General features: G+C 51.7%; 2 protein-coding genes and 1 non-coding gene across 3 annotated transcripts; 1 reads left to right on the top strand and 2 right to left on the bottom strand.

Moving 5' to 3' along the window:
- Window positions 1–247: 247 nt before the first annotated feature.
- Window positions 248–319, bottom strand: TRNAM-CAU (transfer RNA methionine (anticodon CAU)). The gene has a single exon. It is a non-coding gene; the product is annotated as a tRNA-Met (tRNA).
- A 220-nt stretch (window positions 320–539) lies between these two features.
- ILF2 (interleukin enhancer binding factor 2) lies at window positions 540–10,045 on the top strand. The gene is made up of 14 exons (XM_054293615.1): window positions 540–588; window positions 1,044–1,085; window positions 1,196–1,238; window positions 3,028–3,132; window positions 3,282–3,359; window positions 3,507–3,609; window positions 3,701–3,766; window positions 5,898–6,014; window positions 6,100–6,178; window positions 7,936–8,023; window positions 8,126–8,187; window positions 9,418–9,532; window positions 9,613–9,703; window positions 9,781–10,045. The coding sequence occupies exons 1-14, from the start codon at window positions 584–586 to the stop codon at window positions 9,939–9,941; spliced, it is 1,155 nt and encodes a 384-aa protein (XP_054149590.1). The 5' UTR covers window positions 540–583; the 3' UTR covers window positions 9,942–10,045.
- A 963-nt stretch (window positions 10,046–11,008) lies between these two features.
- SNAPIN (SNAP associated protein) lies at window positions 11,009–12,409 on the bottom strand. Its single transcript, XM_054293625.1, has 4 exons — window positions 12,264–12,409; window positions 11,576–11,622; window positions 11,372–11,490; window positions 11,009–11,255 (listed from the first exon to the last, which is right to left on the bottom strand). The coding sequence occupies exons 1-4, from the start codon at window positions 12,368–12,370 to the stop codon at window positions 11,166–11,168; spliced, it is 363 nt and encodes a 120-aa protein (XP_054149600.1). The 5' UTR covers window positions 12,371–12,409; the 3' UTR covers window positions 11,009–11,165.
- Between the last annotated feature and the right edge of the window lie 457 nt (window positions 12,410–12,866).

Here is a 12,866-nt window from a genome sequence, read left to right as displayed (position 1 = left end):
CGGGGGGACACGGGAAGAGGTTGGGGACACGCACAGGGGGACGCACGCAATGGTTCGGCAGCGTCTCGGTTATCAGTGTCACGAGTGGGGTAACACCCGTGACACCCGTAACCCCAGGCAGCTGCCGGCTTTCCAGCAGGCCAGACAAGCCTGGGCGAGCATGAGGGAAGCGTTAAGAATCCAACGCAGCAAATAAAAAAGATAATAACTGGCAAAACAAACCTCGAGTGGAAGGAAAAGGTTGAGCTAGCAGAGGATGGTTTCGATCCATCGACCTCTGGGTTATGGGCCCAGCACGCTCCCGCTGCGCCACTCTGCTACCGCGTGCTGGGGCATGCCGCGAGCTTTATACCCGCGGCGCGCGCGCTCCATTCATGAGCTCCGCGCCCCCTCCAGCGGCCGCGCCGGCGCGCGCCGCCATTGGCCGCCTCCCGCTCTGATTGACGCGCCACCTCACCAATGGCTGCTGGAGAAGCGCCCGCCAGGGGCGGGATGAGGGAGAGCGGCGGCCAATGAACGGGCGGGTTGCTGCGGGGTCTGCGAGCGGCGTTTCATTGTCGGGAACGGCGGCGGCGGCGGCGACATGAGGTGGGACCGGGGGGACGCCGAGACCGGGGATACCGGGATTAGGGGATATCGGGATCTGGGGAGGAAGGGGGGAAGTGGAGGGAAAACCGGGCCTGGAGGGATCACGAGGACCGTGGGGGGACGGGCACCGGGAGCGACCGGGACTGGGGGGCCGCGGGAGCGGGGAGAGACCCGGTGCGGGGTGGGGAACGGGGCGAACCAAGGGGAACCGGGCATGGGGGAGAGCAGCGGGGAAACCGGGAGGGGACCGGGAATGGAGCGGGGAGCACCGGGAGGGGCGGGACCAAAGGGAACCGGGGATGGGGGAGAGCGGCGGGGAAACCGGGGGTGGAGGGACCGGGAGAAACCGGGAGGGGACCGGGGAGCACCGGGAGGGCAGAACCGGAACCGGAGGGTCGCTGCCGGTGCTCGGTTCCCTCACTCAGCGCCGCTACCGTTCTCTCTCTCTCCCGCAGGGGCGATCGAGGCCGCGGCCGCGGCGGCCGCTTCGGTTCCAGGCGAGTCCCGGGGCGGCCCCGGTGCTGCTGTCGGACCGGGCCGGTCCCGAGGGGCGGGCGGGGGTCCCGGGGGCTCCGGGAGTGACTTTGGGGTTTTTTATCCTCCGTAGGTTCCGGCCCTTTGTGCCCCACATCCCCTTCGACTTCTATGTGGTGAGTAACACCGGGAATTAACGGGAATTTTCCGGGATTTACCGGGAATTTTCTGCGATTTTTCCACGGTTAACGATCCCCCCCAAGCCCGGATTTCTGGGGTTTGGGTTGAAATGAATAAATTCCCTGAAAATGCTGTGGTTTGGTGAGAAATCCCCACATTTAGGGGGGTTTTGTGTTGTCGGGAACGGGAAAACGGGAGGAAGAATGACAGAAATCGCTCCGGGATTGGGGATTTTAACGGGGAAAATTTTGGATTGTAAAAGGTAAAATTTGGGATTTTAACAGGGAAAGTTTGGGATTTTAACAGGGAAAGTTTGAGATTGTACCAGGTAAAATTTGAGATTGTGACGAGCAAATTTTGGGATTGTCACAGGTAAAATTTGGGATTTTAACAGGTAAAATTTTGGATTATAAAAGGTAAAATATGGCATTTGAACAGGGAAGGTTTGGGACTGTAACAGGGAAAGTTTGGGATTTTAACAGGTAAAATTTGGGATTTTAAGAGGTCAAAATGGGGATTTTAACAGGCAAAGCCTGGGATTCTGACAGACAAAGTTTGGGATTGTAAGAGGTAAAAATTGAGATTTTAACAGGTAAAATTTGAGATTGTAACAGGTAAAAATTGAGATTTTAACAGGTAAAATTTGAGATTGTAACAGGTAAAATTTGGGATTTTAACAGGTAAAGTTTGAGATTGTAACAGGTAAAATTTGAGATTGTACCAGGTAAATTTTGAGATTTTGAGACGAGCAAATTTTGGGATCGTCACGGGTAAAATTTGGGATTTTAACAGGTAAATTTTGGGATTTTAACAGGTAAATTTTGGATTGTAAAAGGTAAAATATGGCATTTGAACAGGGAAAGGTTGGGACTGTAACAGGTAAAATTTGAGATTGTAACAGGTAAAATTTGGGGTTGTGACAAGTAAAGTTTGGGATTTTAACAAGTAAATTTTGGGATTGTAAGAGGTCAAAATGGGGATTTTAACAGGCAAAGTCTGGGATTCTGACAGATAAAGTTTGAGGTAAAAATTGAGATTTTAACAAGTAAAATTTGAGATTGTGCCAGGTAAATTTTGAGATTGTGACGAGCAAATTTTGGGATCGTCACGGGTAAAATTTGGGATTTTAACAGGTAAAATTTGGGATTTTAACAGGTAAATTTTGGGATTTTAATAGGTAAAATCTGGGATTAAATTGAACAAAGCATCTCCTGGGGCTGTGAGGGAGAATTCCCTGAATCCCAGCTGGGAATTTTCTCCTGTTTCAGTGTGAGATGGAATTCCATGAATGGGAAAATGGGAATTTTCTCCTTTTTCCAGTGTGAGATGGAATTCCATGAATTGGAAAATGGGAATTTTGTCCTTTTTCCAATGTGAGATGGAATTCCATGAATTGGGAAATGGGAATTGTGTCCTGTTCCAGTGTGAGATGGAATTCTAGGTGGGAATTTTCTCCTTTTTCCAGTGTGAAATGGGTAAAATTCCATGAATTCCATGAATCCCAGCTGGGAATTTTGTCCTGTTTCAGTGTGAGATGGAATTCCATGAATGGGAAATGGGAATTTTGTCCCATTTCAGTGTGAGATGGAACTCCATTAATTCCAGGTGGGAATTTTGTCCTGTTTCAGTGTGAGATGGAATTCCCTGAATGGGAAAATGGGAATTTTCTCCTTTTTCCAGTGTGAAATGGGTGGAATTCCATGAATTCCCTGAATTCCAGGTGGGAATTTTGTCCCATTTCAGTGTGAGATGGAATTCCAGGTGGGAATTTTCTCCTTTTTCCAGTGTGAGATGGCTTTTCCCCGCGTCAAGCCCGCTGCGGACGAGTCGGCGTTCAGCGAGGCGCTGCTCAAGAGGAACCAGGACCTGGCTCCCACCGCTGCTGAGCAGGTGCTGGGCCCAAAAAACCCCAAAATCCCCAAAATTTGGGGTTTGGGGAACCCAAACTCCTTCAGGAATAACCTAAAAATGAATTTTTGGGGAATTTGTGCTCTGTAAATGGGATTATTCCCAGGTAATTTTGTCCTGTTCCTTTCCAGGCTTCCATCCTGTCCCTGGTGACCAAGATCAACAACGTCATCGACAATTTAATTGTGGCACCGGGAACGTTCGAGGTGGTGAGTGCAGAAATCGGGGGAACAGCTCCAGAGTGGTGGGAATGGGAAATGCTCCTGGCCCAGGGTGGCTTAAGGCTCGATGCTGAGCCCCCAAACGTGGATTTTTGGCTGAATTTTTGGGATTTTGGGTTCTTTTTCCCTCCCCAGCAAATCGAGGAGGTTCGCCAGGTGGGCTCCTACAAGAAGGGCACCATGACCACGGGGCACAACGTGGCAGACCTGGTGGTGATCCTGAAGATCCTGCCCACCTGTGAGTGCCACCTGGGCGGGGTCACGGCCACCTTTGGGTGCCAGGCCTTCCTCCAACCCTCCTCATCCTCATCTTCCTCTCCTTTTCCCAGTGGAAGCCGTGGCAGCCTTGGGGAACAAGGTGGTGGAGAGCCTGAGAGCCCAGGACCCCAGCGAAGGTGAGCCCTGATTTTTAAAATTTTTTAAAATATTTTTTAAAGGTTTTTTAAGATTTATTAAGATTTTTTAAAAGATTTTTTAAAGACTTTTTAAGCCTTCTGATGTTGACGTTCGTGTAACGAACTTTCTCACGTGTTTTCTGTAAATAATTCATCGTTTTGTAAATAATTTTTTGTAAATAATTCCATCATTCCTTTATGGAAGAGGAGAAATTTGATGGGCTGTTGGTTTGTCCAGTGTCATTGGAGAGGTGGCACCGTCACCCTCCAATCCACTGTCACTTTTGGAAAACTAGAAATATTTTGGGATTGTAACAGGTAAAAAAATTTGGGATTGTAACAGGTAAATTTTGAGATTGTAAGAGGTAAAACTTGGGATTGTAAGAGGTAAAATTTGGGATTGTAACACGTAAATTTTGGGACTGTAAGAGGTAAATTTTGGTGTTGTCACTGGTGAATTTTGGGATTCTGACAGATGAAGTTTGGGGTTGTTACAGGTAAAATTTGCGATTGTGACAGGTAAAATTTGGGATTGCAACAGGTAAATGTTGGGATTATAATACGTAAAGTTTGGGATTTTAACATGTAAAATTTGGGAATGTAACAGGTAAAATTTGGGATTGTAACAGGTAAAGTTTGGGATTCTGACAGGTAAAGTTTGGGACTGTAACAGGTAAAATTTGAGATTCTGACAGACAAAGTTTGGGATTGTAAGAGGAAAAATTTGGGATTTTAACAGGTAAAATTTGGGATTGTGACAGGTAAACGTTGGGATTGTAACAGGCAAATTTGGTATTGTCACAGGTAAAAATTGAGATTGTAACAAGTAAATGTTTGGATTGTAACACATAAATCTTGGGATTCTGGCAGGTAAATTTTGGCATCAGAATTTATTTTCTGGAGTCAGAAATTAAACACAATTCCTGCATTGTCCAACACAATTCCTGCTCTCTCCAGACACAATTCCTGCATTGTCCAACACAATTCCTGCATTCTCCAGACACAATTCCTGCATTGTCCAACACAATTCCTGCATTGTCCAGACACAATTCCTGCATTGTCCAACACAATTCCTGCATTCTCCAGACACAATTCCTGCTCTCTCCAGACACAATTCCTGCATTCTCCAGACACAGACACAATTCCTGCATTGTCCAACACAATTCCTGCATTGTCCAACACAATTCCTGCATTCTCCAGACACAATTCCTGCTCTCTGCAGACACAATTCCTGCATTCTCCAGACACAATTCCTGCATTGTCCAACACAATTCCTGCATTGTCCAACACAATTTCTGCATTCTCCAGACACAATTCCTGCATTGTCCAACACAATTCCTGCATTGTCCGACACAATTCCTGCATTCTCCAGACACAATTCCTGCATTGTCCAACACAATTCCTGCATTGTCCGACACAATTCCTGCATTCTCCAGACACAATTCCTGCATTGTCCAACACAATTCCTGCATTGTCCAACACAATTCCTGCATTCTCCAGACACAATTCCTGCATTGTCCAACACAATTCCTGCTCTCTCCAGACACAATTCCTGCATTGTCCAGACACAATTCCTGCTCTCTCCAGACACAATTCCTGCTCTCTCCAGACACAATTCCTGCATTGTCCAACACAATTCCTGCATTGTCCAACACAATTCCTGCATTCTCCAGACACAATTCCTGCATTGTCCAACACAATTCCTGCATTGTCCAACACAATTCCTGCTCTCTCCAGACACAATTCCTGCTCTCTGCAGACACAATTCCTGCATTGTCCAGACACAATTCCTGCATTCTCCAGACACAATTCCTGCATTGTCCAACACAATTCCTGCATTGTCCAACACAATTCCTGCATTCTCCAGACACAATTCCTGCATTCTCCAGACACAATTCCTGCATTGTCCAACACAATTCCTGCATTGTCCAACACAATTCCTGCATTCTCCAGACACAATTCCTGCATTCTCCAGACACAGTTCCTGCTCTCTCCAGACACAATTCCTGCATTCTCCAGACACAATTCCTGCATTCTCCAGACACAATTCCTGCATTGTCCAACACAATTCCTGCATTGTCCAACACAATTCCTGCTCTCTCCAGACACAATTGCTGCTCTTTCCCCGCAGTCCTGACCATGCTGACCAACGAGACCGGCTTTGAGATCAGCTCGGCGGACGCCACGGTGAAGATCCTGATCACCACGGTGCCGCCCAACCTGCGCAAGCTGGACCCGGAGCTGCACCGTGGGTACCCAGCCCTGCTCCCTGCCCGGGGCGCCCGGGGGGCACTGGGAGCACTGGGAACACTGGGGGTTTGTGCTCCTTGCAGTGGACATCAAGGTGCTGCAGAGCGCCCTGGCCGCCATCCGGCACGCGCGGTGGTTCGAGGAGAACGCGTCGCAGTCCACGTGAGTGAGGGGTGGGATGGGGACGGATCTTCAGTTCTGGGGCTGAGTCCTCAGTGTGGGTCTGAATCCTCAGTCTGGGTACAGATCCTTGTTCTGGGTCTGAATCCTGAATCTGAGTCTGAATCCTCCTTCTGGGTCCAGATCCTCAGTCTGGGTCTGGATCCTCATTTTGGGTCTGAATCCTCAGTCTGGGTCCAAATCCTCATTCTGGGTCCAGATCCTCAGTCTGGTTACAGATCCTCCTCCTGGGTCCAGATCCTGGGGCTGGGGACAGATCCTGATCCTGCTTCTGGGTACAGATCCTTATTCTGGCTCCAGATCCTCAGTCTGCGTCCAGATCTTCATTCTGGGTGCAGATTCTCAATGTGGGTCTGAATCCAGATCCTCCTTCTAGGTCCAGATCCTTACTCTGGGTCTGAATCCAAAATCTGGGTCCAGATCCTCCTTCTGAGTCCAGATCCTCCTTCTGGGTCCAGATTCTCAATCTGGGTCTGAATCCTCAATGTGGGTCCAAATCTTTATTCTGGGTCCAGATCCTCAGTCTGGGTATAGATCTTCCTTCTGGATCTGGATTCTCAATCTGGGTCCAGATCCTTAATCGGGGTCTGAATCCTCAGTCTGGGTCCAGATCCTCAATGTGGGTCCAAATCCTCCCTCTGGGTCCAGATCTTCATTCTGGGTCTGGATCCTCAATCTGGGGTCCAGATCCTCCTGGGTCTGAATCCTCCTTCTGGGTCCAGATCTTAGTTGTGGGTCCAAATGCTCAGTCTGGGTCTGAATCCAAAATCTGGGTCTGAATCCTCAATCTCAGTCGAGATCCTCAGTCTGGGTCTGAATCCTGAATTTGGGTCCCGATCCTCAATGTGGGTCTGAATCCTCAGTCTGGGTCTGAATCTTCATTCTGGGTTCAGATCTTCAGTCTGGGTCTGGATCCTCAGGCTGGGTCAGAATCCTCAATGTGGGTCCAGATCTTCAGTCTGGTTACAGATCCTCCTTCTGGATCCAGATCCTCAATCTGGGTTCAGATTCTCGTTCTGGGTCTGAATCCTCAATCTGGGTCCAGATCTTAGTTATGGGTCCAGATCTTCATTCTGGGTCTGGATCCTCGTTCTGGATCCAAATCTTCAATCTGGGTCCAGGTCTCCAATCTGGGTCTGAATCCTCAGTCCTGGATGTAGATCTTCAATCTGGGTCCAGATCTTAGTTCTGGGTCTGAATCTTCAATCTGGGTCCAGATTCTCCTTCTGGATCCAAATCATAGTTCTGGGTCCAGATCCTCGTTCTGGGTCTGGATCCTCAGTCTGGGTCCAGATCATCAATCTGGGTCCAGGTCCTCCTGGATCTGAACTCTCAGCGTGGGTCTGAACCCTCCTGTTGAGTCCAGATCTTAGTTCTGGGTCCAGATTCTCAATGTGGGTCTGAATCCAGATCCTCCTTCTGGATCCAAATCCTGGTTCTAGATCCTAAATGTGGTTCTAGATACTAATCCTTGTTCTGGATCCAGATGCTGATTCTGGGTGCAGATCATTGTTCTGGGTCCAGATCCTCAATCTGGGTCTGAATCTTCATTCTGGCTCCAGATCCTCCTCCTGGATACAAACCCTCCTGGGTTCAGATTTCCGTCTGGGTTTAAATCCTCATTCTGGATACAAATCCTCGTTCTGGGTCCAGATCCTCCCTCTGGATCCCAATCCCCATTCCCAGGATGACAGAGCAGTTCCTGGCGTGGGCCTGACCCTGCTCCTGCCCCTCTCCAGGGTGAAGGTTCTGATCCGGCTGCTCAAGGACCTGAGGATTCGCTTCCCCGGCTTCGAGCCGCTCACACCCTGGATCCTGGACCTGCTGGTGGGGCCACCGACGCGGTGATGGTGATCCTGGTCCTGGTCCCGGTCCCAGCAGGAGCTGGGATTCTGGGATTCTCCTGATTCCTGTTCCTTCCCTCTGCAGGGTCACTACGCCGTGATGAACAACCCCACCCGGCAGCCCCTGGCCCTCAACATCGCCTACAGGTCAGTGGGGTTTCCATCCCACAGGGTTCCCCTTGTGGGATAAAAGCATTTTTCCTGATAAAACCATTGGAATGTCATGGGAGATAAACCCAGCTGGGATTTCCTGCTGGTGTTTTCCATTTGTGGTTCGATTTTCCCGACAAAACCATTGGAATCTCATGGGCTGACTGGGAGATAAATCCAGCTGGGATTTCCTGGTGGTGTTTTCCTTTTGTGGTTCCATTTTCCCAACAAAACCACTTGAATATCATGGGAGATAAATCCAGCTGGGATTTCCTGGTGGTGTTTTCCTTTTGTGGTTCCATTTTCCCAACAAAACCATTGGAACGTCATGGGCCGACTGGGAGATAAATCAGCTCTGGTGTTTTCCCTTTTTGGTTCCATTTTCCTGATAAAACCATTGGAATCTCATGGGCTGACTGGGCATAAACCCAGCTGGGATTTCCCGGTGGGGTTTTCCATTTGTGGCTCCATTTTCCCGACAAAACCATTGGAATCTCATGGAATGTCTGGGAGACAAACCCATCTCCTCCAACTGGGATTTCCTGCTGGTGTTTTCCATTTGTGGTTCAGTTTTTCCCAACAAAACCATTGGAATCTCATGGGCTGACTGGGAGATAAATCCAGCTGGGATTTCCTGGTAGGGTTTTCCTTTTGTGGTTCCATTTTCCCAACAAAACCACTTGAATATCATGGGAGATAAATCCAGCTGGGATTTCCTGGTGGGGTTTTTCCATTTGTGGCTCCATTTTCCCAACAAAACCATTGGAATCTCCTGGGAGACGAACCCAACTCCTCCATCAGGGATTTCCTGGCGCTGTTTTCCCTTTGTGGCTCCATTTTCCTGATAAAACCATTGGAATCTCAAGGGCTGACCAGGAGCTAAACCCATCTCCTCCATCAGGGATTTCCTGGTGGGGTTTTCCCTTTGTGACTCCATTTTCCTCACAAAACCACTGGAATCTCATGGGAGACAAACCCATCTCCTCCATCAGGGATTTCCTGGTGGTTTTCCCTTTGTGGCTCTATTTTCCTCACAAAACCACTGGAATCTCATGGGAGACAAACTCATCTCCTCCAGCAGGGATTTCCTGGGCTGTTTTTTCCTGAAATGATCCATTTTCCCAACAAAACCATTGGAATCTCCTGGGAGACAAACCCATCCCCCCCATCAGGGATTTCCTGGGCTGTTTTTTCCCATTTTTCACCCCGCTTTCCCCCGTTCCGCAGGCGCTGCCTGCAGATCCTGGCGGCCGGGCTCTTCCTGCCCGGCTCCGTGGGCATCACGGACCCGTGCGAGAGCGGCAACTTCCGCGTGCACACGGTGATGACGCTGGAGCAGCAGGTCAGGAGGGGACCCCAAAAGGCCAGGGGACACTTTTGGGGGGGCTCCCTGTCCTCACACTGTCCCCTCCTCATCACCAGGACATGGTGTGCTACACCGCGCAGACCCTGGTGCGCATCCTGAGCCACGGAGGGTACAGGAAGATCCTGGGGCAGGAGGGTGATGCCAGCTGTGAGTTTGGGGGTGTCAGGGTGGGGACGGGGCCGGTGTCACCTCGAGGAGGTGCCCAGTGTCACCTCCTGGGGCAGACCTGGCCTCTGAGATGTCCACGTGGGACGGGGTGATCGTGACGCCGTCGGAGAAGGCGTACGAGAAACCGCCGGAGAAGAAGGAAGGGGAGGAAGAGGAGGAGAACCAGGAGGAGCCGGCGGCCGGGGAGGAAGAGGAGAGCATGGAGACGCAGGAGTGACACCTGTGGCAGCTGCAGCAGGTGAGGGGACGCAGCCCGGTGTCCCTGTGGTGCCCTGTCCCTGTTTTGTACTTGCACATTAAAGTGTTCCCCCATTTCCAGCGCGTGCCGTGTGCTCAGGTGTGCGTGGGACAGGTGGGGCAGCAGGAGAAGGATCCAGAACTTGGAGGAAACACCTGGGGGTGTCCAGACACCACTCAGGGCAGCCCAGACCCCACCTGGGCTTCCCAAATTCCACCTGGGCTTCCAAAATTCCATCTGGGGGTGTCCAAATCCCACTTGAGGCAGCCCAAACCCCACCTGGGCCTCTCAAATTCTACCTGGGGGTGTCCAAATCCAACCTGAGCCTCCCAAATTCCACTTGGAGGTGCCCAGACCCCACCTGAGCATCCCAAATTCCACCTGGGGGTGTCCAAATCCAACCTGGATGTGCCCAAGTCCCACCTGAGCTTCCCAAATCCAACCTGGTGGTGCCAAGACCCCACCTGGGCTTCCCAAATTTCACCTGGAGGTGCCCAAACCCCACCTGGGTTTCCCAAATTCCACCTGCAGGTGCCCAAACCCCACCTGGGTTTCCCAAATTCCACCTGTGCCTCCCAAATTCCATCTGGAGGTGCCCAAACCCCACCTGAGCCTCTCAAAATTCCATGTGGGGGTGTCCAAATCCAACCTGGAGGTGCCCAAATCCCACCTGAGCCTCCCAAATCCAACCTGGTGGTGCCAAGACCCCACCTGGGCTTCCCAAATTTCACCTGGAGGTGCCCAAACCCCACCTGATCATCCCAAATTCCACCTGGGAATGTTCTAAATCCAACCTGGAGGTGCCCAAACCCCACTTGGGGCCTCCCAAATTCCACCTGGGTTTCCCAAATTCCACCTGGGGGTGTCCAGACCCCATTTGTGCCTCCTAAATTCCACCTGGACCCCACAAATTCCACCTGGGGGTGTTCAAATCCAACCTGGGGATGCCCAAGTCCAACCTGGGGGTGCCCAGCCCCCCCTGGCCGCACCTGTGTTGTCCCCAGGGTCCCTCAGGGACGTGGGATTATCATCACCACAAACTCTCAGTCACGTTTATTCCAGCGCCCCCAAATCCGGGATTGCGGCTCGGAGCGTCCCAAATCCCTCATGTGCAGGTGATGGGGGGACAGCCCCTCAATTTCAGCAATTCCTGCTCCATCATCATGCCCTGTTGGTCACCTGGATGGTCATTTGGTCATTTGGTCACTTGGCCTGGTAGCCCCCAGCCTCCAGCATTGCTCTCCTCCTCACCGTCTCCTTGGCCACGCTGTGGTTCAGCCTCCTCAGCCTCTCCTGGACGTGACAAAAAATCAAAAAAATTCACAAAAATCACAAAAAACCACAAAAATCACCTGTCAGCACCTTGGGGGGATCTGAGACCCCCCCGAATTTCCTTGTTCATCCCTCACCTGGGCGTTCTGCAGGATGTTGTTGACCAGCACCACGCGGCGCCGGGCGTTCAGCAGCTTCTTCACGTAGGGGTCGAGGTCCAGAGCCACCTTCTGGTCCTCATTGATGCGGCACAGCTCTGGGGAGGGGTCTGCGTGAGCCCCCCGTGCCCCCCTCAGGATGATGGGGGGACAGGGGGGACCCCCAGCCAGGGCTGGGCTCACCTGTGGCCAGGCTGTCGATGTGCTCCCGCAGCTCCACCTGGCTCTCCCTGGGGATGGGGGAAAATCGGGATTTACACCCAAAATTCGGCTGTGTTCACCCACAAAATGATGGGAGATGTGTGGCCAGCACCCCCCAAGCAACAACACCAAGAATTGCCCGACTCACGTTCCCCCAAATCCCCAAAATTCGCCCTCACGTACTCCCCAAATCCCTTCAGTGCCAAAATTCACCCTCATGAACCCCCAAAGCCCTTCAGTCCCAAAACTTGCCCTCACGTACCCCAAAATCTCCAAAATTCGCCCTCATGTACCTCCAAATCCCTTCAGTGCCAAAATTCACCCTCGTGAACCCCCAAAGCTCTTTAGTGCCAAAATTCACCCTCATGTACTCCTACATCCCCAAAATTTGCCCTCACGTACCCCCAAAGCCCTTCAGCCCCACAGAACTGCCCTCACGTACCCCCAAATCCTTTCAGTGCCAAAACTCACCCTCACTTACCCCAAAACCTCCAAAATTCGCCCTCACGTACCTCTACATCCCCAAAATTCACCCTCACGTGCTCCTCAAATCGTTTCATCCCCACAGACCAGCCCTCCCCGGCTCTCCCTACCCCTCAGCCCTCCAGCCCGCCCAGCCCCGCTCCCGGCCCGTCCCTGCCCCGCTCCATGCCGCTCTCGGTGCCCGCACCTGACGCTGTGGACGTGGCGGTCGAGCTGTCGCACGGCGGGGCGCAGGAACTGCAGCAGCCCCTCAGCAAAGAGCTCCCGAGCACCGGGGCCGCTCCCCGCCGCCATCTTAACCCGCGGGGGCTGCCGGGAAACCGAGTCCGTGAGGAGGAGTGGAGGCCACTTCCGGTGCGTGCCGCGGGGGCTGCCGGGAAACCGAGTCCGTGAGGAGGAGTAGATGCCACTTCCGGTGCGTGCCGCGGGGGCTGCCGGGAAACCGAGTCCGTGAGGAGGAGTAGAGGCCACTTCCGGTGTGCGCCGCGGGGGCTGCTGGGAAACAGAGTCCGCCATGAGGGGGAGGAGCGGCAGCTTCCGGGGCGCACCGCGGGGGCTGCTGGGAAATGTAGTCTTAAAGGCACAGATGGAGGCAAATCTGGAGGCCCATCTGGCGGCACAACTGCGCTGCTGAGCGTCTGTCACAGGCCACAGATTCCAACCCCGTCCAGTAAATAATTAAATAATGGTTAAAATAACACAGTGTTTGTCCTTCTGCCTCATTTTTAAAATTGTTTTTTAGTTTATTTTCATACAAAAGTTAAAGCAGGAGATGGAAATCAGCACTGAG

This window comes from Melozone crissalis, unplaced genomic scaffold (assembly GCF_028551555.1).
Source record: "Melozone crissalis strain CALT ecotype California unplaced genomic scaffold, PUWL_Pcris_2 ptg000161l_1, whole genome shotgun sequence".
NCBI lineage: Eukaryota > Metazoa > Chordata > Aves > Passeriformes > Passerellidae > Melozone > Melozone crissalis.
This window is presented reverse-complemented; position numbering and strand designations above follow the sequence as displayed.

Excerpts from the sequence above, each read along its gene's own strand:
- SNAPIN (XM_054293625.1), bottom strand. The coding sequence starts at position 12,370 with ATGGCGGCGGGGAGCGGCCCCGGTGCTCGGGAGCTCTTTGCTGAGGGG. Across the intron at positions 11,491-11,575 it reads CATCGACAGCCTGGCCACAG|AGCTGTGCCGCATCAATGAG; the intron begins GTGAGCCCAGCC and ends ACCCCTCCCCAG. Across the intron at positions 11,256-11,371 it reads ACATCCTGCAGAACGCCCAG|GAGAGGCTGAGGAGGCTGAA; the intron begins GTGAGGGATGAA and ends TGTCACGTCCAG.
- ILF2 (XM_054293615.1), top strand. Across the intron at positions 3,133-3,281 it reads CTCCCACCGCTGCTGAGCAG|GCTTCCATCCTGTCCCTGGT; the intron begins GTGCTGGGCCCA and ends GTTCCTTTCCAG. Across the intron at positions 3,360-3,506 it reads CACCGGGAACGTTCGAGGTG|CAAATCGAGGAGGTTCGCCA; the intron begins GTGAGTGCAGAA and ends TTCCCTCCCCAG.